This window comes from Stylophora pistillata, chromosome 8 (assembly GCF_964205215.1).
Source record: "Stylophora pistillata chromosome 8, jaStyPist1.2, whole genome shotgun sequence".
NCBI lineage: Eukaryota > Metazoa > Cnidaria > Anthozoa > Scleractinia > Pocilloporidae > Stylophora > Stylophora pistillata.
This window is the reverse complement of record NC_142526.1, coordinates 3,809,777-3,836,896: the sequence shown is the minus strand read 5'-3', so window position 1 is coordinate 3,836,896 and position 27,120 is coordinate 3,809,777. Positions and strand designations below refer to the sequence as shown.

The window sequence follows — 27,120 nt, the reverse complement described above, 5'->3', positions numbered from 1 at the left end:
AGGTTAAAACCTGAGGAAAAAGAATGATCAATGAGCCTTAGTTTCCTATTTTTCTTCTTTTGGTTGTATCAGGTGACTCGCACTTCGTAGACTTTGTAATACCTTAAAATAATAGAAGCGTCACGCACTTTTGTTCGACAGAAAGTTCGTCGTCGCCGGAGCGTGTTTTCTTCCTTCAGCTTTCGAAAGATTGCACTCCAGTTAAAAATCACTGTGACCGCAAATTAATTACTAGAGGATTGATGAAAGATTCGTGGAAAATGCCGTTAGTGGACAATTTCCTTAATCGACAAATTATTCAGCAAAGGGACCACTCAGCATTTCTTCAGTACTGCGATTGCGTGACTGTTTATGCAAAAATAATGAAGAAGTGATAATTTCGCAATGAACCTCGATTCGGTAAAGAGATCAGCTGATCCGTGAGCGTTTCAAAAGTGATACTGCACAGCTTGAACATTCACGACTTCGGAATCGTTACAAGGTGAGCAATGCAAATTGATGTTTTATTCGCATGGGATCGATTTCCTTCCGTTAGGAGATATCTTATTTTGCGGCTAGCCGTCAGAGATTCAAACTTTGAATCTTTGACCATGCACGTTGTTGACTCACGTCGCGGAAGTGAAGTTTCGCATCTTTCGTCTGCAAGACCCCTGTTAGACCGATTCAAATCTCATCATTGCCGTTTTTGAATGAAAATGTCCTAATTTAAGTCTCTCGCAATTGCCTGTCGTCCATCCCGTTTCCTTTTATTTATTCGCAAAATGTCGAGGGACTATACTTTTCATAATGTCACACCGTTGTGCAGCACACTCATCTCACTCACAGAAGACACGAAAACATGCTCTGTCTAATGCTTTATTCTATTTTCTACTGATTTAACTTAAAACTGCTCTACTTAAATACGTTATAACCCTGTCTTGTAGAGAATCACACTCTTTAAAATGAAACTGCAGTTGTCCATAACTTTGCTCGCGTACTTGCTGCATTGTTCCTTTGCGGAAGTGGCTAATCTACCAGACGAATTTTGTGATGAAGGTCCCCCCGGAAAGTACTGTCTCCCGGATTTAACAGGATGGCATAACTGTTACATTGATAAAGAGACTGGCAAAATGGTGGACAAAATCACTTCATGTTCTTCAAACACAAGGTACGTCACTCCTGAGTCATTTAACGAGTCCAAAAGTCAAAGGTCACACGAATTACTTCTCCTCATACTGGACGTAAGCGAGGGACCAGGGACCAGCGAGGGGAGGGGGGGGGGTGAGTGGGGTGGATTTTTGGGGAGTTCGTACGGTTTGCTGGGGGAACGGAGGGAGGTTACCCGTTGCTAACAGAGAACTGTAGAAAAACTAGGTGCCAATTTGGGATCAGTAGACATGGTAGAATACAACAAAACGTAAATGGAGGATCAGGTAAATTTTATATTGTAACAAAACCAAAGTAACTAGTCCCTAATAACTCCTAAACACTTTAACTCGCTCGGTTTTCCGTTTGTCACCATTGGTAAAGGCCAGAGAATTAGATTTCTGTTCTGTGCTCGCTGTAACACACACACACACACACAAAAAAAATTTCTTCAGCTGATGTTATTTGTATTTCTTCTTCTTTTTTTTTTTATTAGATGTGTTTGTTTTAATGGTCCCCCGTGCCCAGACTCCATCGAAGATCCCTGTCAGCCTTTCCGACTTCCTCCACCACCTCCCGATAAATACACCCTGTACTACAACTCCAAAGAAACAGTGTACTCACCTGCGGGGAAAACGACCACTTACATTTCTGGGAGAGAATTACAGTCTCTGACTGATCATAAAAAGAGGGACGATGCTTATGGACCGAGGTACGCGACGTCTACTTTCGTTTTACCAAGAGACGGCGGTGGTTTTAATCAGGTAAGAAGGTCTTTGTTCTCAAGACCGTTGGGAGTGGAGACGTTTGTTTGATACACCATCAGCATCTTGGCCTCGATATAAGTGACGCTGGTGTGGCTGTCCAATGCTACCGTACCATATTTTGGAAAGGGCGTATTTGATGGAAAGGCGTTTCCCTATTGTGTTGGGCAGCCTTAAAGACCTTTATCCATTTCAAAGATCTATTTTGAAATTTGAGTATTTTTGAGTTTTTTTTTCTTTTTAACTGTTATTTTGTGGGGGGGGGGGGGGGAGGGGGTGGGTGGAACACTTCCTCCTGCGCTGAGCATGAATACTGACGGCTTCACAATGATACATAAGATGTAGGAATGTCCATTGCTTGCATGAAATTATCTTATACTTTGCCGTATTTTTTTCACAGACTGATGTTCGAAGGGATACGGAGCAGTGCGTAACTCAGCAAATAAAAACTTTTCCTGAATCTCAAGTTCCCCCCTACTTCAGCTTCAACGGCACAGTCCAAGTCGGCTACCTACTCTGCGAGAAATGGATATGGAGGAATGGGGGCCACAATATAGGGCAGCCAACATACTTCGCCGCTTACTACATTTCAAATCAAACGAATGCTGCCAGCGACCGCGACGAAGACCCGTTTGTGCCAGTCAGGATAGAGTCTTATTACAATTCGGGGCCCTCCGGAAAAACATCGACCCAAAAGGTGCTAAACATCACCTCTTTTCATCGTGACGTCGATGAAGAGTTGTTTAATTTGCCCAGTTTTTGTTAGAATCGATCACCAAGAGCTGACAGTATGAAATCTATCGTTGAACATGAAATTTTTGCGGGAGATTTTTTTTCTTTTTTTTCTGTTTTTTGTTTTTGTATTTTTGTTTTTTTGTTTTTTGTTTTTGCAGGAATAAGATGTTTGTGATCTTCGCTCTGTTTTAAGCAATACAACATTATGAAAAGGAAAGGAACTAAGTTTTCCACTGTATCCCTTTGGATCTTCTGTGTGAAATACGAACTGTATTCGCCATATTGGACGTTTTGTTACTCATGCCAGATTTTCCACTCGTTCAACATGGCGACCAAATGTCCACCCCATTGAAGCTCGCGCTTGGAAACACAAACTTCCACACGCAAGCAGAGTACTTCGCACAAGGACATTATCATTTGACGAAAGCTAAAGCCGAAATTGTCGAGCCGTATATTGCTTTTTTGTTTGTTTGGTTGTTTTCGTCGGGAGATTATCACTACTGACCGAAAACAGCCCCTAAAACCCGCAAAATTTTCAAGTTAGACGGTAATTTCCGACAGAATTTCAAGAAAACGATTTTTTGACGCGATCAGTTAACGACGTAGATGCATGTTGAACCTATCATGATGAGTAGATTCAATAGTTTCTGTTTTGATGACTTGATTGACATGCATTCCTTGAAATTTTTATGAAGTTGACAACAAGTATCTATAAGGCAGAAAAATGATGTTAAAGAAAAATGATATGGCTTCGTGATGTTTTAGCAAATCTTTTGAACCAAGTAAAACATGCAAAGAATAAAGATTTTTCATCAACACAAAAAATTATTTTACTTTGAATTGTTCCTTTGTTTTACACATCAGAACATTTATGTTAATCATAAGTCATTTGTTTATCATCTATTACGTACACAAAAATGCATAAATTGCAAAGCTTTGCACTAAAAGCAATCTTTTGCTAGATGATATGGAGTATCAGGACGCTTGTTTTTATTTTCTTAAACCTTGATTGTTGAGCATTGAAAGTTGAAAGTTAAAGGACTCATTTTCTGTTTTTCTGCATTGCTTGCATCACTTGATCCGCCACTCGATAGTGCTCCAAAATGTCGGAGGCGTCACCCATTTCGTGTGTGACCGGAGGCAGAACAAATCGCTTCGTTGTTGAAAATTCATCGTCTCTAGCATTCATTCCTTCGTTCCCATGATGCCTTTGACGTTTGACAGTTTGAATATCCAGTGGTACGTCATCGATTGCCCCACCCTCCCCCTCATCCTGAATTGTGCATACATCCGGGAGATCAAATATCCGGGACTCGCTGCTTATGCTGATAGACTTATTTGGATAATAGGCCACCATAAATTCCTTGTAGTGGGTAAAAATTTTTTGTTTAGGAATAGCAATGGCGAATTCTACCTTCAGAGGTACATTAGTACCGTTGATTTTAGCCACGTAGATGTGATGCACCTCGACAACTTGTCCTCCACCCCCGAGAGCATTCGTCTCTAAATTATCTGTGAGGCGAGTAAGAATTTTGTCGCGAACTGTTTGGCTAAATCCAACGTTTTTTGCTTCATCCTTCACGGCACTAAAGTTTCCCTGACTGTTGGCTTCGTAAATCCAGTCTTCACATTCGACGCCAAGGATTTCCACGGTACCGTTGTAATGGAAATTGTCGGGAACTTTCGTGAGGCCTCGGAATTCTGGAAGTATGGTCTTGTTGCACAAAGGTGCACCCTCCTTCAAATCGATTGCGTACTAGGACACAGAACAAGAAATCTAAGGAATTTAAGCGATAGAACATATTCCCGGGTTCTATAACGTGATAAAGCCACGTGGGAAGTTGGGGGAACACGAGGAAGGTTTATAAATCGCGAGCCGAAGGCGAATGATTTGTTAGTGATTTATTTATGTTCACCCAAAGTTCGAAGTGGCTTTATCACGTTATAGAGCCCGGAGAAAATGCGCTCTACTGTTTTTATTATATAAGTAGTTATCTGCCGGTTCTATCACCTGATAAAAAAACCGCTTGAAAACTAAATTGACCAATCAGATGATGCGTATTATGTTCATTATACAGTGCTATATAAAGCGCGTTTTGATTAAGTGTCGTAAAACCAAAACCAAAGTAATCACAACAGCCAATCAAAAGAAAGAAAATACCTTGAACGAGCCAATGCATGAGAGCTCAAAGTTATACTACCCAAAGCGCGGGCGCGGGCGCGGGCGCGGGCGCGGGCGACCAAGTCATGATTGGTATTCAATTTTGCAACTGAGTGGTTGAGAGAGTGGCACGAGATTTCTGAACCAATCACAAGGCAAAAAAATTACTGTAAGTTACTTTTATTGTAAATTCCACGAGGTGCATAGCACTGATAAGAGATTATACTGAACTTAATTGCGATGGCGATGTTTTTTTTTTTTTTTTCAGCAAAAATGGACAAGAATGTTTAAGAACAAATGCGTTATGTGTTAGAAGTGATGAGTGCTTATCTTAGCCGTGGTACTTTTCATGCAGAGCATCATCAAAAACTCTAAGAATCTACTTAACTGTTCCTTTCTCTATATTCATTTCTTCAGAAAGTTTAGGCTTCTATTACCATGCATAACATGCACTATAGATGTACTATAGAGACAAGCTTATCTTTTCCCTTTCGAAGATTTCATTTTCACGTTCTTTTTTATTTTTTCTTTGTTTTGCTTTCGTCTCTCTTTTTGTTTTTTTGTTTTTCTTTTTAACTTTCAGAAGAAGACAACTCATACACGGACACAGACTTCCTCCTTTCGGAAGGGTGAGAGACCCTGGTAACGAGAATAAAATTTGAATGTCATTTTTTTCCCGGAGCCCGCAATCACTCATAGCCAGTGGACTGTAATGTATATCTGTCTCATACTTTGAATTCTGTAATCCTCGGAGTCTGGGGATTAGACTAAAAATTATTTACCTGAGACCACCCTTCTCCTTCAGGCACAATTATCACTGTCATGTGCTGCGTCAGCCCCATCACGAGATCTTCACGTGATCTGCCACCTTTCTTGTCATCGCGGTATTTTTCACTCACTACAATCCGTCCTTCGCAGCCATCCTTGTCACAGAACGCGTCTGTTACAAATATCACGCCAAAGTACGACTGGGGAAACTCGGGCCGAACGCGTTCGGCCCCAGATCGGACGCAGGGATTTGGCGTGTGCGTTACACAGAAGCCTAGTTCAGTTTTGCTATTGCACACACATCTGTAATACAGAAAGGGCGTAATCAGAATTGTAAACACTTGAATGATTCTTTGTAGAGTAGAGTGTGTTTTAATTTTTTGGATGGAAAAGATGAGAAAGCCAATCAGAACGCATAATTTCCCCCTTCACCAGCGCACATCGGAGCCAGTTACGTTATAGAGAGAGGGTGAGTAAACATACTTGGAGCCAGCTGGACAATGATGAAGCTCTTCCGCGGGCTCATCCAAAGCATCAATTAAACACTCTCGCCATCCTGTGTAGTCAGCCAAGCAGTACTTGCCAAGTGGCTTCGCATCACAGAACTTGTATTCCTCCGCATGGGATGACGGGAAACAGAGAATGACAAGTTGAAACATCAGGAGTGCAATTACTCCCATGATGCCTCAGTTCTGTCTGAAAAAGAAAAACAGAAAAAAACTTTTCTTGACCTTGGATAAGCGGAGGAGGGTAGATAAATTTTCAAGAGATTTTTACTCGTTGTTTTCCGAGAGCTTCAAAGCATTTATATTGCTCGCTGTCTTTTTCTTTTGGTGACTTATTTGATCTGCAATCTTTCACAATTTTGATTAGTGTACATCAATATCAACTAGAACTATCAAATGTGTCGTTCAGTGGAGGAAATTTTATAATCATTGTATTTAAATTCAGAGCTGAGAGGGAACTACCATATTTCGTCAAAAAATTAAAATCTTTATTTTACCTGAGACTTTGCAAAGTTTTCAATCAAGACGACATCCGTGCTTTTAAAAAATTTTGTGTAAAATGCCGTTGTTTCAATGCTCTTAATTCTTGTACATGTTAGTCAAACAGTTTTTTTCTCTCTTTTTCTCTTTTGTGAATGATTATATATTTTGTTATTTCTAAGCATGGAGGTTTGTGAGTGGGTTGGGTTTCAATTTTGTCTGTTTGTAGGGGATAGGGAAAAGTAATTTACCAAGCAGGGAACAACCTTGTCCTATTGTAAATTTACCTGCCTTTGCCCAAATTGTTAGATAAAAGAAAAGAAAATAAATTCAGTTGTTCCTGCAAAAAACGTAATCAGCTTAGTGATACTGAGTGTATTTTTGCCCAGCTTGTCAAGTAAGATCAAGTGATATTTTTTCGTACAAAATATGACTTGCTACTGAACTTAAATTTTCAAAGTCAATCATGAACATCTCGGAAAGTTTATTCCGAGATTTGCGAGAGTATCCCGTTTAGGCTCGATTCCAATAGTTTCAAGAAATAGTTTTATGAAAAAATTTTAGCGCCGAATCTTTGTGTCGATCAAGAAATAAGCTCAACAACTGAGTTACACAAGACGCCGGTTTTACTTAGTTTTACAACTGTTCCCTTTGCTAGCTAATAAAGTGTTTAAACAACATACCTGTAGACTTAAAACACTCTTCGTATCCGTTTTTGTTTCTCACTTATTTAAATCATCAAAATTTTCTGCCAGAAGAACGACGACAATTCTTACCTGATAGCCTTAAATTAAAAATGAATATCGGAAATGCACGATGGGTTTGAGTAATGGTTTCCTCCAAAATGGCAGATACCAGTCGAAATGGGTGGGGTTGAGGCTGAACCAGGTAAGAACAATTAGCTAGGATGATCGGAACCATCTAAAAATCCTCCCCCCCCCCCCCGCCACAAATTCCTGTTTTTGTTAGATTTTTTTTCTCGACCTAGCCTGAGAATACAGTTTGTCATATTCAGCGCTGAAAAGTGCTGTTCGTGTACCGGATAGTCTGGTCGGTCGTTGCTTTATTGAGCTTGGCGTCAGGGAATATATAAAAGTCAATTACTCGGCCGGTAAGTTGAAACAAGTCACAGAAATTTATTCTGAGATGGGACGTAGAAACATGAAAATGAAGGGACTATTCCCTAAAATTCATCTATATCAGATGGGAATCACCCTTCCAAATGCATTGGATAGAATTTTTAAAATTACTTTTGGACTAGGAATCTCGGAAGTCAGTTTTGAAATGATTGAAGGATTTCTGTTAAAGAGACTAGTCCGGCTGAAACATGAGCCCGTGTAGCCATGCCCTTTTCTAGTCAGCGTACTCAATATTAGTTACCAGTGTCTCAAAGAAGCCACGATCACAGCCTGTCGCAAAATGTCGAATCGAGGAGCTTATTACAAGAATCGGTATGGAGGAAGAAGGTAATTATGGGCTTTGATTTGTATAGAAAGGCTATTGATGAGGAAAAAAAGACACAAATAGAATCAGATCAAAGCATAGAAAAGAGGCAAAGGGACAGGAAATATATAATTTTTGTAGATCGATAATCAATGGAAGAATTACACGTGTACATGACTAAGGATAGAAAGTCATTCTTGTAGACATGTTAAGTTGTGAGACGTAACAGCGTTTGCTCTGTTTATATTACGAAACAAACGTTATATCTATTTTATGTTCCTGATTATCAAGATATACTTTACGTATATATGCACGATCCTTCGCAGTAAAGCACTATTTGAGCAATAGTGAAAATCAGACCTGAAAAAAATTTCAGGCCTGTACGGGATTCGAACCACTGACCTCTGCGATACTAGTGCAGCGCTCTACTAATTGAGCTGACAAGCCAACTGGGAGCAGGCCATCAAATTAATTCGACATAAACCCGTAGATAATAAATCAAACAACAGAAGAGGCAAAGTTGTTTGATTTATCATCTACGGGTTTATGTCGAATTAATTTGATGGCCTGCTCCCAGTTGGCTTGTTAGCTCAATTGGTAGAGCGCTGCACTAGTATCGCAGAGGTCAGTGGTTCGAATCCTGTACTGGCCTGAAATTTTTTTCAGGTCTGATTTTCACTATTGCTCAAATAGTGCTTTACTGCGAAGGATCGTGCATATATACGTTTCATAACCACAGTTCATACATATGTTTCATATGTTTGTTGTTGTAAGATATACTTTCTAAACTTTAACTGCATTTTTGTGGTTTTTTTTTTTGTTTTTTTTGTTTTTTTTGTTTTTGTTTTTTCATTTGCAGGGGATCTAGGGGTGGATGGAGGGGAGGTTATCAAAACCAGAACAGTCATGGACAGGAAAGACCAGAATCTGCCTCATATGATGGGAGAGGATCCAGTTTTGGAGGCTCAAGGAACTGGGAGGTAAGAATTAGAATAGTGGGGAGTGATCATTTTTGGGGGATGTCAGAATCTATTCTCTATAGGAAAAAAATTAGTGTGGCTGACAAAATGTCTCATAATTATTATCTGAGATAAAATGATTTCTTGGGAAAAGCCATTCAGAAGAAAGACTGAACAGCATACTTATGATCAAATTATCAGTTGTGAGGTTAGAAACGTGAAAACTTGAGATGGAGCAAAAAAGTCTAAAAAAAAGGAAGTAACAAAATCTATGAAATTAGGTGATAATTTTATGGAGCCATGACTCATTGGATAGACCATTATCTATCTAGCCCTAACAGCAGTATGTATATTCTCTATACTGATCTCATACATATCCTGAGGTGCTTACAAGGAGAATTTGCATAACAATCAAGAGCTTTGTTAGTTGCTGATCATTGCCTTTATTCTTGTGACCTTAATGTGTGATTCAGGGGAGTTGATGGTGTAGGAAGAATTTGAATTTTCAATTAATTCTTAGAGATCTAAGGGTTAAACTGAATATTTTGCAGGTTACTCACTGCCTGTTTTCGAGTCAAGATGCTCTTTTTTCGTAAATGAATGCAAAATGATTTATTTTATCATGTATTCTTGGTTAGGATCTGGTTCGTATTCTTGAAAACTTAGAAGGAAAAAGCTACAAAGCTTATCATGATATATCAGGTAAATTTATCTTGTTTGATTATACATTCATGCAACCATCCTATCCCTGTATAAAGGGCCAGAAAGGTGGAGGGGGGGGGGGTTGGGGTGGGTGGGGTAAGTTTTTAAAGAAACCGTGGTGTTGCTGTGGTGTTGTATTACAAGTGAGCATTAGCTGTTTCTCAGATTGTTAGCCCTATACCGTGACAATTAGAGCTCAAACTTGAACTGACAGCTTTAGAATTAATTTTGTTCTGTTCATTTCCCTTGTACTTCAAAATGGATTGATTTCATACAAAAATTTGTAAGGAAGAAGAAGTGTCAAGAAGAGGATAGATGGCAAGCAGTGCAAAACATTGATATTTATAATATTTGATTGAGAAAGTAAATGTAACCTCTAAAGGTTACTAGTATGGCAGAGAAGACAATTCGAATGCACAATATAAATCACAGTTTAATTAAATGAGGTACGTAATCAAAATTACAAATGAAAATAAAGAGATTGGTTTGAAATCACAGATTAAAAAGGAGGAAGGATAGATTGAAGATAGCGTAGTTATGATTGATGGTTGTAGCTGAATTTTTGGCTGAATTTGTGTGGTTCGAAGTAAAAGAAAATACAGCAGAAGCTAAACTAAGAATATATCCCTGAGAAATGTAATACTAGCCTAATTGACAATGATTGACAGAAGCATTTATAAAGTGAACTGAGAGTGAGAAATAAACCAGTGTATCTAAAAACAAAAGGAATTATCTTAGATGTAAAATAATGAAAAACTCACTTTGGTCTAGCTCCTAAACTAACAGTAAAATTATTCTGTAAAAGTCTCTAAGATCAACTGTAGATGATTAATTTTGATTTCCCCTGTTTGGAAATTTGTGGCCTACATTAATAATCATAATACCATGCTTTACAGGAGCTAACAACAGCAGAACGGTGATGCTTCAGGACTGTCATTTTTATAGTTTTATTTTAATTTCTGTTCTGCTCTAGGATGCTGGATTTTTCCAAACTTTAAACTTTATGCTGACAAAATACAGAGTGATCCTTTTGCTCCTGCATCACTATTCAGAGTTGTTATGGATCAAGAGGCTGCAGGATACCCAGCATTTACCAACAGGTATCTTTTTGCATCTAGTAAGAACCAAAAAAAAACTTTGCACATTCAAATTTTGCAGGTGTTACAAATCAGACTTTATGGAAACCAAACAAAAGAGCAGAGGATGTTACTTTTGGTCCCTGATATATAAAACTGAAACTGATATTATTTTGTGTCCTTTCACAGTGCTCGTCTTCAGCAAATAGCAACAGGGGACTACTTAACTAGGATATTTTCCAATCTTGTGCGGTTTGGAGGCCATGACAGACAGCTGAGTGGCGGAGGGGAAGGATGGCATGGCAAGAAAGGGGGGAGCATGAATATCGAAAGGTTTGTAACTGTCCAATTCTGGAATATTCCACTGGGCTGGGTTGTTTAATAATTGTTAAGCTAACCCCAGATCAGAAATCACCCTATTAAATATTTTTTATGTTATTGCACAACTCGGGCAGCCAGAGGGCCAATAACTAAAATCAACCAATCAAAATGCTCTATTGCCGGTCAATATTCTCTCAGTATTGGACTGGGCACTGTCCCGAATGTCCTGAATGATACCGCACTTGTGTCCCTTTGAACTTCAGTCTTATAATAAATCTCTTATTAACCAAGCTCGCTCTGGACCGTACTGGAAGAATATCGGCCCTCTGTCTTTTTTGTACGGACCGAGCGCAGCGAGGTTCATACTGTCAAGACCTCGGGCCGATATTCTCCCAGTATGGCCCTCGCGCTCGGTTAATAAGATATATATAATATGAATTTAAAGAAATTTCATTTGATGTGTAGATGAAAATGAAGTATAGCAGTGATCCTCATAGGTGTATTTATTTAAGCAATTGCAGAAAACAAGCCTGAAAAAAAAATCCAGGCTTTGATCGAACTCAAACCTGAGCCTCCCAGATACTAGTTGGATGCAAATACCACTTAGCTAGCCACAGGTCGGGAGCCAGACAAATTTTAGGAGGTTCTTCTTCCCTATGATGGAATCTGATCACAATTGCCTGCAGTTTACCTGAAAGGATCATGGGAATTTTTATGGTCTCTCAGTTTCTAAATGCTCTGTAATATGTCAGTTTTAAGTTGCTTCATAGCAAGTTTTTTCACCTTTACTTTCAATCAATGAATCAGTCAATCAACTTTATTTAACGAGGGTAACACAGGACAGGGCTTCAACTGAGTAACTAGTGACCCTCAAATATAATTGAGGGCCACTTAAGTTACTCAGAAATAATTGACTTCTCAATTATTTCTCTTGTGTTTAAAGGGAAAAGTGGAGGAACTGCACTGAGAACTGCCTGAATTGAGTGAGATTGACTTAAAACCTCACTGGAGGCCTATAAATGCATGAATGAAGTGACGCCAGCCATTATATCGACAGGGTTCGTACGCGTCTTGAAAACCCTTGAAAACCCTTGAATTTCAGGAGGCCGATTTCAAGGCCTTGAAAGTACTTGAATTTCGTTTTGGGTCCTTGAAAGTCCTAGATTTTTGTTTATTGAACAACATCGAAAAATATCTGCTTTTGTTTTGCACCATCGGTAAACCCAAAACATAGATGTTAACGGAAACATTTTTCTTGGTTTTGAGGTAAAATTGTCATTACAAAAAGCCCTTGAAATTTCTATGTAGGGTCCTGGAAAGTCCTTGCAAAGTCCTTGAATCTTTGGCCTGAAAAAGTGTGCGAACCCTGTATCGATTATATTGCAAGCATATCACCCCTTTTAACCTCTGAGTCCCTAAGAGTAACCAGCATTTAATTACTCCTTACAATATCCCCCCTGAATCAAACATTAAGGTCAGGAGAATAAAGGAAATGATCACCAACTAAAGAAGCTCTTGATAGCTTAACAAATTCTCTTTGCCAGCACCTGGAAATGTATAGAAAACAAAGTATGAGAGGCTAAGAGAAGAAAGGACATATCTAATTATGCAGGCCATGAATAGTTTTTCATTAAATCTAGTTTATAATGTTTTTTATTAGTGTAATTTTATTTTTGTGTTTTTTGTAGACCTTGTCAACACGTTCTTGAAAGGACCTCTTGTATCGTGACACCTGAAACTGTTGAGGTACATACCTGTGAACATTTTATCAGTGCCGTGACTCTTGACTTCTCAATTATTTCAAGGGTTTGATTGGGTTTGATAAGATCTTGCAGGGCTGAAAAAAAGAGCGGACGGCGAAACGAACTTTTTTTGCTCGTCGACGAAATGGTTGTTAGCGAACTGTCGTGTTGGCAAAACGACCGAAGGCAAGCTCGATGGCTTGGGGCCCGTTTCTCGAAAGTCCCGGTAACTTACCGGACCCGTAAAGCTGTTCTGTTTTCATTCAAGATGGGGATTTCAAAGTTTTCAAAATGATTCAATAAAACTATCAGCTAAAGAAACAAAAAGGACTGGTTTGGGTGTTAGAACCTGCTTTCCTATCCTTTAAATTTTGACTTTTAACATCAGTGTCTTCGGGCCCGTTAAGTTGCCAGGACTTTCGAGAAAAGGGCCCCATGGCCGGTTTGTTAAAGCAAGGTTAAGATAACCCAGGGTTAGTATAACGTCTGATTTCAGATCTGAAAGCCTTAATAGAAACTTCAGGGGAATTATTTATGTGTACAAGTTGATGATTGAATGCTTCTAAAAGAATAGGCTAAAATTATCCCAAATAGGTATTGAACAAGGAATAAAGAAACCCAAATTAAAATTTATCCTTGGGTTATAGCGCTTTCAACCTTTGAACAACTGGTCCCTGATTATTATCTTTTTCAGTTGAGGTTCACAGTATCTCTTCCAGCTAGAGGCCGAAGCATCGAAGGACATGCCTGTAAAAGAATCCTCACTGAAAACCTTCCACAAATAATCGAAAAGGTGAAACTTAAGAATTACGCAAGCTTGAGAAATAACCTTTCCCAGAATGATGTTTGAATCTTTTTTTTTTTTTAAGATTTTCTTCATGTAATGTTCCCCGTGTGTTACTGTTTCCCAGGCTCTTCCATACAGAAGCCAAGATCAAGCAGCTTTAAAGAAGCACGTGGAGTGTGTTGAGGACCAGGAGTACATTCGTTCCCAGCTCTCTGCAGCCAACCTCGTGTCATTTGTGAGAGATGAAGCTGTTCTACCTCGTGCAAGTGGTGCAGATGACAGGCCAATGGAAAAGTCTGGTGTCACTTTGTTCAAAAGTCCAGACAGTTTGAGAGTGGAGTTTAATCTGCCACACGCTGGAAAGTAAGAACAAAGTGCTTGGTGTGTTGTATGTTGAAGCAGCTCTGCACATTAATTTGAGTTTCTAATTAGAGAAATTTCTGTAGAGCGCATGTCGTAAAACAATAGTCGTTACAACAGCAGCCATCAGGAGAAGGAAAAATGAATAAATGGGGTAAGTTTCTGAAGAAACTGTGGTGCTGTGTCGGTGGAAGTAACAAAGTAATTGAGGTTTTATCAACTGAGTTAATGTAAATTGATGTAACATTCGGTCTGGCGAAGGGCTAACGCTCGAAACGTCAACTTCTAAAACTCCCTTCGCTCTCGCGGACGAAGGGCTAACTCTCGAAACGTCATCTTCTAAAACTCCCTTCGCTCTGACGAAGGGCTAACGCTCGAAGCGTCAGCTTCTAAAACTCTCTTCGCTCTGACGAAGGGCTAACGCTCGAAACGTCAGCTTCTAAAACTGCCTTCGGTCTGACGAAGGGCTAACGCTCGAAACGTCAAATTCTAAAACTCCCTTCGCTCTGACGAAGGGCTAACGCTCGAAACGTCAGCTTCTAAAACTGCCTTCGGTCTGACGAAGGGCTAACGCTCGAAACGTCAGCTTCTAAAACTCCCTTCGCTCTGACGAAGGGCTAACGCTCGAAACGTCAGCTTGTAAAACTCTTTCCGGTGGCCGATGTACTTTATCAACGCAGTTGATAAAACTCTAATTAGGGAAAAGAAAACATCGCAAGAAGCTTGGATTGGCTAATATTAGTTACGTGTGCTGCACGATTTCTTTGAAACAATCACAAACCGGAGTGAGAAAAAAAAAAAAAAAAAGATGCAGTCTTATTTTCGATTCTCACTGCCTTACCATATGATAATTCGTTTCATAGGGTAGCAGGCATGGGTATCCCTAAAGGTGTCTCTCTTATTGTGGGCGGTGGTTTTCACGGCAAGTCCACACTGCTCAGTGCTATCCAGTTTGGAGTGTATAATCATATCCCAGGGGACGGACGGGAGTTTGTCTGCACTGATCCTACAGCAGTCACAATACGGGCGGAGGATGGTAAGAAGTGATTTGTTTTACGTGTTTTAAATATTTTGCGTATCATGCTTTATATTTGTATTTCTTTGTCTTTTCTTTCGTTAGGTTTCGTTTAGCTTTCCTAGGTTTGTTATCTTTTGCCCTTGTTTCGAAGCACGCTGCACTGTGAACCTAAGAACTTTTTTCTTTTTATTATTATTACGTGTAGGCAGAAGTATAGAGAAAGTAGACATACGGCCATTTATAAACAACTTGCCTTTTGGTCGAGACACAAGCAGGTTTTGTACCCAGGACGCCAGTGGTTCGACTTCACAAGCTGCAAATATTGTTGAGGCTTTGGAAACTGGGACCAAGTGCTTGCTTATTGATGAGGTAAATATTTCGTGAGTCGATATCCACGAGTAGTTAGTTTCATTAGCGGTTGCACGGCGGTATCTGTTGAAGAGATCTTAAGTTCATCCCAAAATGATTCTACAACATGGCTAGCAACATTCGTGTAATTAAATTCAATTGCGTGTGCGTGCTTCATCTTTCTTTTGTACACGTCATTGTGCACCCTTCCGACGTCAGCAAACAAATGACTGACCGCAAAGATCAGGGTGGTTTTTCCGTCACATCCCGACTGAGATAGACTTTTAGGTGCTCAAAATGAAAAGCAAATTTGCAGAAGTATCTCGTTCTGGAAAGAAGTGGACACTTCAGTCTTGTAAGGAAAGAGAAGGGCTTTCAAGTCAACCATGCTACGATTTCCAAACGCGATACGAATTTTGGTAGGAAAATGTTGATATGTTCTTGAAGTATTGTGCAAAAGAGGTGCTGTAAATCTGACATCTTTCCAAACTTTCAACACAACGCTGATGTGATTCCTTTCTTATGCTTATGTGGTTTTTGATTTTTCAACACTCAAGGGAAATGCGATTCAAAGTTTACTTTTCCTTACCCAGGATACGAGCGCAACGAACTTTATGATTCGAGATGCCCGCATGCAGAAGCTGGTTGCTGCTGAAAAGGAACCAATCACGCCTTTTATATCGAAGGTGAGTAGTTGACTTTGTTTGAGTGCAAAATCGAAAGTACGCATGGAAAAGGGAGCAGGGTTGGCGTAGTGGTGAGAGCGCTCGCCTTCCACCAATGTGTCCCGGGTTCGATTCCCGGACCCGGCGTCATAAGTGGATTGAGTTTGTTGGTTCTCTACTCAGCTCCGAGAGGTTTTTCGGCTGGTACTCCGGTTTTCCCCTCTCCTCAAAAACCATCATCATTTGAATTTATTTAATTTAGAATTTATGTGGATTTACACGCGACCCCACAAGCAGTTCAGCTTTAAACATTATCGTGTCTAAATAAAGGTGTTATTATTGTTATTATTATTATTATTATTATTATTATTATTATTATTATTATTATTATTATTATTATTATTATTATTACGCGCGGGGATAAAGCACTAGAAGTTTTGTTCAAGAACGAACAAGGCCCACGTTGACTTTTGATGACAACGAAGGCAAAGGCAAAGGGTATACAAGACGTTCGTATGCAGGCCAGGGAGATATGGTCTAGGAGATATGAGCTTGCTCCAAGGAGAACTCATTTATTAACTTAACGTGTAAAATTTCCGTTTAAAATATTCAACATTTTCATGATCATGTATCTGCTCGCAGGTTCGGAGCTTGTATGACGATTTTGGGGTCTCGTCGATTCTCGTTATCGGAGGCTCGGGAGATTATTTTCAGGTAAACAGCATAAATGATAAAGCAATCCTCAACTGAGAGTCGAAATTAACCCGGGATTGCTTTGGTTTTACTTAATTTTTGTCTCGCACTGTCGTCTCAACCATTCAAATACAAAAATAAAATCAATTGCGACTTAATCGTCTGCTTTAAGCAGTTTGCTTGGTTACACTTTGAGTTCTCATTGGCTAATGATAATGTAAAGTTTTGTTCAGTGATTGGTTCACAAAACTCGCGTCATTCTCTCAACCAATCAGATCCAAAACTAAAATCAAACGCGACTGGGTCGTCCTCGTTTTCCCGCGCTTCAAGGAGTTGCTTGTTTACATTATGAGTTCTCATTGGCTAATGATAATGTAAACTTTTTTCTAATTGGTCGCTGGGATTACTTTGATCTTGGCTTTTTTCGACTTTCAATTGATAACTGCCATGTACAATGAAGGAGCAACGTCTTACCATTTGTCATTTCCTCAGTTTACAACTTCGATAATTTGAACATTGCAAATAAGAACCAAATTTATTTGGCTTGATAGACCTCGTGCGACAGAGGTACTTCTTCAAATCACAAAGTTAATTTAAATGTATTCAGTTTTTTTCTCTTTGTACTCCTTTTGTACTGCAGGTTGCTGATCATGTGATCATGATGGACTGTTACTCTTCGCGTGACGTCACAGATCAAGCAAAGGTCAGTTCGCAGATTTGATAGAGGCATATGAAAGTGCTAAACAAAAAACTCTGAGGCTGAACGCGAGAGCAAAGAATGCAAAGAAAACATTGAATCAGCTCTAAAAACCTGCAGGAAACACTGAAACAAGTGGCAAGCCCAAAATGTGTGCCAAGAACCACGAAAAAATGTATACATGGGTAGCAGTCACTTTTCCCGCGCTCTTCACTAAAGTCACGGTTTCCCCGCGCTTTTTTCACCGAAGTAACCTTCTTATTGCACCTTTCGCGAATATCACAATTTCGCTAGTTTCCTATTGCGGACCGTTTTCCCGCCCTCTCTACCTTTTTCAATTATTATTCACCAGGTGCATGTTGTCACCAGTTTCGTTCTTACCCAGTCTTCAGTCAAGTAGTATGTTTCCCTTATTTTTACAAACAAAGCCTTTTCACCTTTTATTTCGTTGTCGTTTTTTAGGCCATTGCTTTGGAGCACAGGGAGAGCAATCCTCAGCCTTGCATTCCGTTCGTTATGCCTACACCTCGGATTCCCATAGCGAATAGTTTTGACGCCACAATCGGCGACAGAGAGAAGGTTTGTAAAAAAAACCTTTCTTGTACAATATCATAGTTCACATAATTTTGAATTATTTAAAAAGAAGTGCTGCATTGCCAGGAGGTGAATTTTTTAAGGTAGCAGAATCTACGTGAGTTTCCTTGTGAAAGTCCTCCCATTTTTTGAGAATTTTGTATTTCGGGTCACACCCAATAAACCGCTCTCTTGCTCCGAGCTTGTAGTTTGACCCTTAATCTTAAGTCTCGAAAATGGACGGATTTAGTGGTTTAGAATCAGCCTTGAAGTTTTTTTTTTTTCCATAATGATGCGTTCAAACCCTAAATTAACAATTCAAACTGGCTTTCTGGTATCGACGGGCAAGAAAACTTGTTATTGGTTGTTAATCTTGCTCTGTTCCTCCAAGCCTTTTTGAGGTGATTGTTATGATAATTTCATTTTCAGGTCAAAGTAAAGGGAAAGACGCAGTTTGGTTTTCAGGTTCAGTTTGGTAACGAAGATATTGATCTCTCGTACATCGAACAGCTTGGAGAGTTTAGTCAAACGAGGTATAAAATCTTCTCACCTCTTTGCTGTACCTAGCTACAGTTCATATAATGCTCTTCCTTCTTTGCACGTAAGATTAGTCCATATAGATGGAGAATTTTCCATTTAAACACGAAGTCGCGCTATAAAAGGAGAGGTCCCTTAGGTGCCTGGTAGACGAACAAAAGGAGCTAATGAGATGTTTACTTCCACCAGCATGGTGGCAATGATGTAACGTGCGAACCGCCTACTTCGATTTCAAATTTACCGCCACAAATAAAGACAGTCTCCATTGGAGAAAGGAAATACAAATCTCAAAAAATTCTTGTATTGTGATGAAAACATAAAACAATTTTGAGGAATGCGCCTGCTGTTCACCGGCTTTGGATTAGCTATAGCAGAAGCTGACTTGATTCTTAGAGTTCTACATCACACGACGGTTGATTGACAAATGGTCCAGAGGCACCTAAGGCACCTCTCTTTTTATAGCGCGCCTTCGTGTTTAAGTGCAGATTTGAATCTCCTTTTTTTTTCACTGTTTGATTAGAGTTATAGGAGATACCATACTGTACGCACGAAATAATCACATGGACGGAAACACATCGCTTCTGGAAGTGTTGCAAAGGTAAGTACACCTTAGTATAATGCGTCGTTAAGGATTTTTACCAACGTCTTTCGTGCAAATTTTCTTTACATAGTGAATAATACATGGACGCGCGTAGTTATAGAAATTCTCTTATCGTGGTCAAATCGATTTCTTACTCGTTCTCCGCGCCGTCACTCGGAAATACCGTGTTGAACACGAGAAGAGAAATTCCTTATCTGCAAGCAACTACGTATTATTTTGTTTTATTAGTTAAACACCACGGGCCTTTACGGAGAGGTCACCTTATTAACAAATGAGAATGGTGAACGCTTTGCCATCTATCTTACTGAGTGGGGAAAAAAGGCTAATGACGTGTCAGCCGCTGATTGGCGATATTAAACACACGTAAAAAAATATAATTTTACACGCGTGCAGTTATGGCTTTTTCTTAGGGCAGGAAATTCTCGTAAAACACCGCAATTTATATGAAAAACATTTGTTACAAATATAAACCTCTCTCCTTTTCGTTCCTAACTTTTACAGCTGTTAAAATTGTTTATAATTGAATCTTTCTTTTTAAGGGTGGAGCAAGACTTCAACACCAAAGGTCTAGACGTACTCAGTCCCAGACTTCCTCTTGGGAGCTACTCTCGCCCCAGACTTCACGAGATCGCTGCTGCCATCAATAGGTTTAGAAGACTGGCCATGAAATGAGATTGAAAAGCGACGACGTAGAACGAGGGAAGAAAAGGATTGGAGTTAGTCATACGTTCTCTTATTCTCACATCGAGTTTGCTATGGGAGCGCCCTATTTAGATGAACCTGCGGTTTCAAGCGTTCATAAAGGTTGCCAGGTAACATGACGTCAGGCGAACGAAACTACGGGCAGAATATAATGGAATTTGTTTTCAATTTTGAACTATCTATTTACAGACATACTACGTGTAGCTTACAGATGTAAAGTGTAAATGTGCGAGTTGGAAAATAAAGTAACTCGTTGGTCCAGAATGTGCAATTTATGACCCTCTTCACTTCAGCCAGTTTGACAGTTTGCTTTGATCATGGCTCTCTCTTGGAAGATCTCCACAAGCTACGTTTACGATCAAATGGACCTCTGCCTTGTGACACAACACATACAACGCAATTAGTGACAATTTCGTTCTTTCACTGCAAGCGATTAATAGTGTTTATCTTGAAACGGTTACTCTTATTGGCGAAATGAAGATCCAACGATGGACGGGGTGAGGAGGTGGGTGGCAGAACTCTTTACTGCTTTGTAACTGATACCAGCATCACAGTCACGTTATCAGAGCTTCCATTCCTGATAGCCTCGCTGGCGATTTTGTGACACGCCTCCTGGAAGCGTGCAGAGACTGGGTCGAGTTGTACATCTTCCAGACCTGCAAAAGTTTAAGGGTGGGGTTTTATAACTTTCACTGTACATTCCTGGTACCCAGGATCTCTCTTCCTCCCACCCCTGGGAGACACTGTGAATGAGCTGGGCACTGTTTTCGATACCAACTGAGCAAACAGGCAATCGTATAGTGTACAACAGATAAACCACACACCTGTATTGTTAATGATCGTTTCGGTTTCTTCGAAATTTTCTTTCTGTGAAGTGAAAAAGGGAAGCAAGGGGACCATTTTAGCGAGGGAACCTTTCAATTTAATGTAGCATTGCCAACGAAACTCAAAATTATAGTGAAGTCCAATCAGAACAAATTGCTATATCACAGAAAGCCACACGTCATTGGCTTTAAGCGCGGGAAAAGGAGTGTGAAGTCACCACTGGTTTCAGTTTTGCATCTCACTGGCTGGAAAGTTAGCGCCAGTTTTCTAAACCAATAACTGAGTTTTACAAAGTAGAACCAATGAAATCCTTAACTACGTTCCAATTAGCGCCGCCCTTGGGTAAACTTTGCACTATATCAGAGGAATGCGGCATTTGATTTAAGATTACGAGTGAAAAAATAAAGGCATATGCGGTCCAATTTGGCGGTACTCTGTACAAAGCTTGTTGTTAAAAGCACTAGCAAAGCAGTCACGACTATGTATGTAAACCAGCGGGGTACTAGAACTTTCCACATGTTTCTGTTTTACAAAGTACTTGAGGAATGATTAAAGGTCAGTTCTGTCCGTGATTTAAGGAAATATTTTGAAATAAAAGTCGCTTCGGAAAAGCCAAGAATCTAATAACCACTGTAGCGTTCAATATTGCGTGATCAGGGTATAAACCAACTTGAGGACTTCGTTTGCAGTAAAACTTACCTCCAAAATGTCGTTGATAAACTTTAACGCAGAATCTACGGAAAATCCCTTCCAAAGACCATCGCAAGCCAGAAGCAAAAACCTAAGGGGAACAATGCAATGATTAAAATCCTACGAACACAAAATCTGCTTTAGTCGATTTGAGATTTTACAGAGAAATAACTGTAAGCTAACAACTTTCTCGAAGGTTTTTTTTTTTTAATTATAGCGAACATCACTCTGAAATTCGGCCGTCGTCCCTAGGCCCTGCTCAGACCGAAAACATACCTGTCATTATCTGTCAGAGTGCACCTCATGACATCCGGGATACAGCTGACACCACATCTCTTGAATCTACCATCTCCGATCGAACGCGACACTTCTAAGACGCCAAGAACTCGACCTTCTCTAAAAAATATCATAACAAAGTCTGATAAGGACAAAGTAGGTTCATAAGGTTTCTTTTCGATGTTGAGTCGTCTTTTTCTCAATTTGACAAATAAGATATTGACGATCCTGTTATCAGATCGTCTAGGTGAGAGTAGCCCTTAAAAAAATTGGATATTATTCTTATTAATGACTCCAACTTTGGTTTCTACCTGACAGTTCCTCCGGCCTTTTGAATTCGCATCCTTTCCTCGTACTACAAATTAATAACAAAAACGCATTCAGGCGACGAACAACTTAAGTTTTATAAATGAAAGTTAGTTATTTGTTATCTTTCACAGCATAGATAAAGGAGGGTCGGATTGCTCCCGTTGCCTAGCATTCTTGCTGAGGAACATTTGGCCATATGTCACAGCTGTAAAACCCCGTTTATCCAAGCAAGTGCTTTCTTTCAACCTGTTCCATATATCCAACACAGATATGACCGCACAAGAACACAAATGTGAATCACCAGCTTCATATGGTCCGTGAGGCCCCGCGCGCGTAACCCCAAGCGTAAGCAGAAGGGGCTGACGTGCGCTGGTCCAGAAAAAGCTCTCCGTTCCTACACTCGCACAGCTTTATTGCAAAAACTTAAAGGAATAAAGAAAAAGGGGAAAAAAGTTGCCTGTTTCGATAAATTGTGAGTTTCTTGTTCTAACTCGAAAAAAAAAAAAAAAAAAAAAAAACAATGGGAAAGTTTTGATTGTAGAATCCTTTTTGTGGTTGTCCCGCGCGCACCCGTCTATAGCATCCTATTTAGGTTGAAACAAAACCTTCGAAGAAGTCACGTGATAAAAATGCTTATTGACTAAGTTTGGTTGGGCCGGATGAGAAAATAGTTTTCTCTCAGCTGTGAAGTTTGGACTGCGCTCAGACTGTACGTCATAACCTAGTTTTCTCTCAGCTGTGAAGTTTGGACTGCGCTCAGACTGTACGTCATAACCTAGTTTTCTCTCAGCTGTGAAGTTTGGACTGCGCTCAGACCGTACGTCATAACCTCGAGCCAAATATTTTCCTGTCCGGCTCGACAAAAAAAACAAAGTAAATAAGTACATAGACATTACCTGAGATGGAGAATGATCTTTGGAGAGAGAAACCACTGATGTCTCTCCATTTTCACCACAGCGACAAAGAAGTGCCTGTAAGTCACGATCAGAAAATCATACTCCGTCATTAGCCATTTACTTTAGGAATACGGACAGGGATTTTTTAAAGAATTGCCTTCTTTAATCATAGTCGCCTTAAACACTTTTTGAGAAAAAGGGGTAAATTTAACAAATAGATTCCATGATGCTGTGTGTCTGTTATTATGATTTTAAGTGTGGTCTGTGCGATGCAGACTATGTCGGCTACACATGCCGGCACCTCTACCAACGTGATGAAGAACACAAAGCGTTTCAGTCTTCAATCGGGAACCACATTAAAGAGCGGCATGGGCATACCCCAGGTGACTTGCATCACAGTTTCAAAATCCTGAAGAAATGCAAAAATAAACTGGACTGCCTAATTTACGAGATGCTTTTTATAAAAGAAATTAAGCCAAGCTTGAACAAACAGTCAGACTCAATCCGCGCAAAGCTATTTTTATAATAGTTTACTTTCGTCAACTCTAATATTACTTTATCCGTATCGTCTCCTTTGCAATTTTATCACTTCTATTTTACGCCTAGCGTTTACATATTTCCATATTTTATCGCCTTTATCATTCCCACGTCTTGAATTTAGTATATATATGTAAAAATTTTCCTTTTCATCAGCTTGAAAATGATCTCAGCAAGGTCGAAACGTCGTTCAAAATTATTATCACTAATTTTTATCTCAAACTGATTTCCTTGTTTTATTAGATTTTTAATTGTTTAATTGTTTATCACGTAAATTGTTATTTTGCTATCGTTAAAGTAGAATGTGACAGGTAGCGTTGCAGCATAGAATAATCAAAACAGTGATGTATCTAATCAGATATTTCCAGGGCGTTATGCACGTAGGAACATACAGCATGATTGTCAAGTAAACCCACGTTTGATAAGAAATTAGTGCCTGTACGGGACGACGTATCTGGGTGTGGATTTCCTTAGCTAACAAATGTAGCGATTTTTGTGACCTTAAAGCTAGAATGGAATAAACTGATAGATAGATCGTAGAACCGGACGTGTAATGTTGAATTGTCGACAATAAAGCCTGGATCAAGTGCAAGTATACAGTCGAAGATTACCGAACCAGCGTGTGCGGGAATTCTTAGTAACGCAAGCGAGAATTTCTGAGAACATATAAAATGATCGTATGGTAAATGTAAGTCATATCTGCACAGTACCCTACTATCACCAAGGTTTGCCACGTACAAAACGTCATCCATAACAAGAGCTGTGACGGCAGTTGATCCATCTTTCCAAACTGGTGACCTATGTAACGTTTAGTGAACCTTGTTAATCATACATAAAGCACTACAAAACTTTGGCATTACCACACTGCCTCACTCCACCGAGAAGTATAAATGGATACCAATGAACTGTCTAAGTGTGACAAAATACTGGGGGAAACCTGCCATGAACTAGCGCTAAGGAATATTGCTGGAAGCTTTGAAAGAAAATCGACATTTCCAATTTTTGTCTACAACTTGAAAATTGGATGCTCTAAAAACAATAAGGGAAATTATCCCAAAAAGGCGTTTGAATGGAGAAATAAAGAAACCTCAGGATTAAAATTCGACTCTGGGTTTGAGCTGATTGGCCTTCAAACAACAAGGCCCAGGAGCATAGTTTCATGGAAATGGGTACTGGTGAGCTGGACATCATGGAAATCGGATGAAAAGCTGGGGGATAATGAAATAGGAGTTGGAGTAGCAATACCCCTATATGCTTCATGCTCTGGAAGTGTCGTGTCTTTTCCCGCCAATAGTAATTATTTTAATGTATTTCATTGTTTTCTTTGGTCACGTGGTCTTTAGTTTTCGCAGTCATTCACGAAATTTTAAGCTTTGCTTTGCCTATCGTTTCTCGACCTTTTATGGAGTTGATTTAAACTTTTTTCGAGCTTAACTGTTGCGGTGGCACGGTTGTTTTGAGTCGAGTAAGTATAGGTTCAGTATTCCGCTTGTGGAGCGCTGAATGGGCCGATCGAGGATAATAAAGAACAAGAGGATTTACATACATTACAAGAAGCTTGAAGAAGCTCCAGCAGTGTTACCAGTTGGTTCAAGTGCTGACTTTAACAAAGAAATTAACTGAATTTCAACAAACTTACGCCTTTGATGCTTCCAGTAGAAACTCATCATCAGTCTTTTTGTAAGCATCTGTTAAACATCTTTTTATCTCTCTGTCCTTGTTAGCTGCTTCTCCTGTACACAGAAAAAAGTGTCGAGGAGTAAATCAAAATGAAACTTGCGTTTAGTTAAAAATTACTAACAGTGAGTCGATAGGGAAACTAAGTTTGTCATCAATTTACCATCAACCTTTTGGAAACTTGAGTACAATGTTCTTGTGCAAGTGTTCTGCTGCAAACTGAGCTGCTTTAGGGCCTGCATGTCCATCAAACACTCCATAGTAACACATATTGGAACTACATGTACAAGACAAACAGTAAAGAAACATTAACTTGAGCTTATTTCACCCTTTGCTAGCCTAATCGTTCTAGCAGTTATTACACAGATACCAAAAAAATAGTTTTACTTTTTTCATTAAACCAATTTTTGGAGCAGCTAAAGGGAAAAAATTGCACATCAGCTGCTCTGAGGTGAGTAGTACTTGGTATTCACCTCTGAACTAGCCAATCAGTGTGCACAAAAAGCAATATTCACCTGTGTGGTGTGTACCAATAATTATTAGTGCCAGACCTCCCACCCTCTTGTCTACATTCTTTCTGCCAATGGAGGATGGAAGGCCTGCTCACTTGCTACTTGCCTGGCATCATCATGGATTATCTAATCACTGAGCAGAATTCTATAATCCCATTTTGATGGCGAGGAGAGAGCTGTCCTGTTGTTTAACAACATTCTTCTGCTAAGAATTATTTCGAAAGAAAAACCTGCTCATTAAGACTCACATTCCAAGAGGTTTCTCTGTACCAAACTCTTCCATGAAATCATCATTAATAACATGAGCATCTTGCATGTCATTTCTTTCTCCTTTCCTTTCAGCAGCAAAGCCCCTTAGTCTGTATTTAGATTCTAAAAGGAAAGATAAAACTTGTTAGTCTGTTGCCTCTAGTGATTGTGTTTCCTCCTGTGGAGCTTTTCTTGCCTCAAGCATGAAGGGGTGTTTGAATAAGACAAGCTTTCTTTTTAAGAGCGGAGTTTACTCAGCAACTCAATAGTCTAACTTTCAGCACTCCCACACACTAAGAATAATTCTGTTTCAATAGCAACCTGCATATAATTATAGTGCAAACAAACAATGTTCCATCTAGGGAATAACTATAGTTAAGAGTGCTAATTTAAAATGCATATGCGTTATTAACCAAGTGTGAGGTCGAGATGACTGGATATTGCCTGAGTTTTTTTTTTTTTTTTTGCATTTTTATGGACCGGGATGAAGTTGAGGTCCATAAATACTGTCCAAGAATTACAGACTTGGTTCTGATTCTAATTTCATGCTTGGGATCAATGTGGGTAATCTCGAGCAGGTAAGATGATCCCATCTTGCCTGCTCAGGCAGCCAATCAGAACCCAGGATTTGCTTCATCTTGCCCACGGGCACTGCGAGCAATGTAATAAAGAGGCATATCACAACAGGTTGCATCACAAAGAAGTGTGTCTGCTATTGGTGGTAACTGCCTGTGGCATTAAAGCCACGTCAAATGGTTTTAGGACCTGTATCAAAGTATTAAATACAAATGGAGGGGGAGTGCATAATTTCATGGTGGGAAATCGAGTCATTTTGTCCTTTTTATAATCGGCGAAAAAAAATGAAGGACACGAGAGGATTGTGTGAAAACCATGTGTTCCACACTACAAGTAACACCGTCTCAGTTTTGTTGTCCTTAACCTGACCAGCGGAAGAGGTAGTGAAGGTAAGGAAAATTTTTTTAAAATTGCACAAAACTCTCACGTTTTAGTGGTCTTTTTGCTGGGGTGGAAGGATCTTCTCCAGTAGCTTCTAGTTTCCTTTTCGAATTCTTTTCTTCACTTCTCTCCGATGAAGGAAGGTCCTCGTACAAATTTCCGACTGAACCCGACACGTTATTTCCACCTGCTGAAATAATATAAAACATACCACACTCTATTTCACAAATCAAAAAAAAAAAAAAAAAAATTAACACAAACAGAAGAGTTTTCTAGTTATTACAGGGTGGAGGAAGATCGCCAAACAGATCGTCCATTTTGAGTCGCGAAGGCGCAGATTGACGTTCAGCGGTGATTACAAGTAGTAATGTTTTTCTCATATAACAGAGAATACGAATAGAAGAGGTGGGCGAGACATAAAGAGGGAAG

The 27,120-nt window shown here is 39.6% G+C and overlaps 4 protein-coding genes across 5 annotated transcripts; 2 read left to right on the top strand and 2 right to left on the bottom strand.

The window, feature by feature from the left end:
• The first annotated feature begins 323 nt into the window (after nucleotides 1-323).
• Nucleotides 324-3,449, top strand: LOC111337521 (uncharacterized). The gene is made up of 4 exons (XM_022943847.2): nucleotides 324-481; nucleotides 924-1,147; nucleotides 1,622-1,889; nucleotides 2,290-3,449. Exons 2-4 carry the CDS (start codon nucleotides 942-944, stop codon nucleotides 2,653-2,655), a joined length of 840 nt encoding a protein of 279 aa, XP_022799582.1. The 5' UTR covers nucleotides 324-481; nucleotides 924-941; the 3' UTR covers nucleotides 2,656-3,449.
• On the bottom strand, nucleotides 3,419-7,334 carry LOC111337520 (uncharacterized). Its single transcript, XM_022943846.2, has 4 exons — nucleotides 7,223-7,334; nucleotides 6,037-6,249; nucleotides 5,568-5,856; nucleotides 3,419-4,380 (listed from the first exon to the last, which is right to left on the bottom strand). The coding sequence occupies exons 2-4, from the start codon at nucleotides 6,231-6,233 to the stop codon at nucleotides 3,667-3,669; spliced, it is 1,200 nt and encodes a 399-aa protein (XP_022799581.1). The 5' UTR covers nucleotides 6,234-6,249; nucleotides 7,223-7,334; the 3' UTR covers nucleotides 3,419-3,666.
• A 597-nt stretch (nucleotides 7,335-7,931) lies between these two features.
• Nucleotides 7,932-20,027, top strand: LOC111337514 (uncharacterized). The gene is made up of 17 exons (XM_022943837.2): nucleotides 7,932-8,005; nucleotides 8,842-8,962; nucleotides 9,580-9,643; nucleotides 10,617-10,743; nucleotides 10,909-11,052; nucleotides 12,729-12,786; nucleotides 13,477-13,575; nucleotides 13,694-13,932; nucleotides 14,793-14,965; nucleotides 15,153-15,316; nucleotides 15,889-15,981; nucleotides 16,603-16,674; nucleotides 17,294-17,356; nucleotides 17,813-17,929; nucleotides 18,353-18,456; nucleotides 18,981-19,058; nucleotides 19,601-20,027. The coding sequence occupies exons 1-17, from the start codon at nucleotides 7,959-7,961 to the stop codon at nucleotides 19,731-19,733; spliced, it is 1,896 nt and encodes a 631-aa protein (XP_022799572.2). The 5' UTR covers nucleotides 7,932-7,958; the 3' UTR covers nucleotides 19,734-20,027.
• LOC111337516 (integrin-linked kinase-associated serine/threonine phosphatase 2C) lies at nucleotides 19,900-27,107 on the bottom strand. Of its 2 annotated transcripts, XM_022943839.2 has the most exons (12): nucleotides 26,975-27,107; nucleotides 26,738-26,881; nucleotides 25,734-25,857; nucleotides 25,144-25,250; nucleotides 24,936-25,029; nucleotides 24,007-24,094; nucleotides 22,760-22,834; nucleotides 21,866-21,909; nucleotides 21,555-21,674; nucleotides 21,288-21,369; nucleotides 20,588-20,630; nucleotides 19,900-20,419 (listed from the first exon to the last, which is right to left on the bottom strand). In XM_022943839.2, exons 1-12 carry the CDS (start codon nucleotides 27,069-27,071, stop codon nucleotides 20,286-20,288), a joined length of 1,152 nt encoding a protein of 383 aa, XP_022799574.2. In that variant the 5' UTR covers nucleotides 27,072-27,107; the 3' UTR covers nucleotides 19,900-20,285. The 2 variants fall into 2 exon arrangements, with proteins under 2 accessions (XP_022799574.2, XP_088586264.1); XM_088730138.1 differs by lacking the exon at nucleotides 20,588-20,630.
• Nucleotides 27,108-27,120: the final 13 nt, after the last annotated feature.

What these genes read in the sequence shown, in the direction of transcription:
- LOC111337521 (XM_022943847.2), top strand. Translation starts at nt 942, where the DNA reads ATGAAACTGCAGTTGTCCATAACTTTGCTCGCGTACTTGCTGCATTGT. An exon ending in TCATGTTCTTCAAACACAAG is followed by an intron (nt 1,148 to 1,621) that starts GTACGTCACTCC and finishes TTTTTTTATTAG; the next exon opens with ATGTGTTTGTTTTAATGGTC. An exon ending in ACGGCGGTGGTTTTAATCAG is followed by an intron (nt 1,890 to 2,289) that starts GTAAGAAGGTCT and finishes TTTTTTTCACAG; the next exon opens with ACTGATGTTCGAAGGGATAC.
- LOC111337520 (XM_022943846.2), bottom strand. Translation starts at nt 6,233, where the DNA reads ATGGGAGTAATTGCACTCCTGATGTTTCAACTTGTCATTCTCTGTTTC. An exon ending in CATTGTCCAGCTGGCTCCAA is followed by an intron (nt 5,857 to 6,036) that starts GTATGTTTACTC and finishes TCTGTATTACAG; the next exon opens with ATGTGTGTGCAATAGCAAAA. An exon ending in AAGGAGAAGGGTGGTCTCAG is followed by an intron (nt 4,381 to 5,567) that starts GTAAATAATTTT and finishes TCTGTGTCCTAG; the next exon opens with TACGCAATCGATTTGAAGGA.
- LOC111337514 (XM_022943837.2), top strand. Translation starts at nt 7,959, where the DNA reads ATGTCGAATCGAGGAGCTTATTACAAGAATCGGTATGGAGGAAGAAG. An exon ending in AATCGGTATGGAGGAAGAAG is followed by an intron (nt 8,006 to 8,841) that starts GTAATTATGGGC and finishes TTTCATTTGCAG; the next exon opens with GGGATCTAGGGGTGGATGGA. An exon ending in GAGGCTCAAGGAACTGGGAG is followed by an intron (nt 8,963 to 9,579) that starts GTAAGAATTAGA and finishes ATTCTTGGTTAG; the next exon opens with GATCTGGTTCGTATTCTTGA.
- LOC111337516 (XM_022943839.2), bottom strand. Translation starts at nt 27,071, where the DNA reads ATGAGAAAAACATTACTACTTGTAATCACCGCTGAACGTCAATCTGCG. An exon ending in TGGCGATCTTCCTCCACCCT is followed by an intron (nt 26,882 to 26,974) that starts GTAATAACTAGA and finishes ATATTATTTCAG; the next exon opens with CAGGTGGAAATAACGTGTCG. An exon ending in TGTACTCAAGTTTCCAAAAG is followed by an intron (nt 25,030 to 25,143) that starts GTTGATGGTAAA and finishes TTCTGTGTACAG; the next exon opens with GAGAAGCAGCTAACAAGGAC.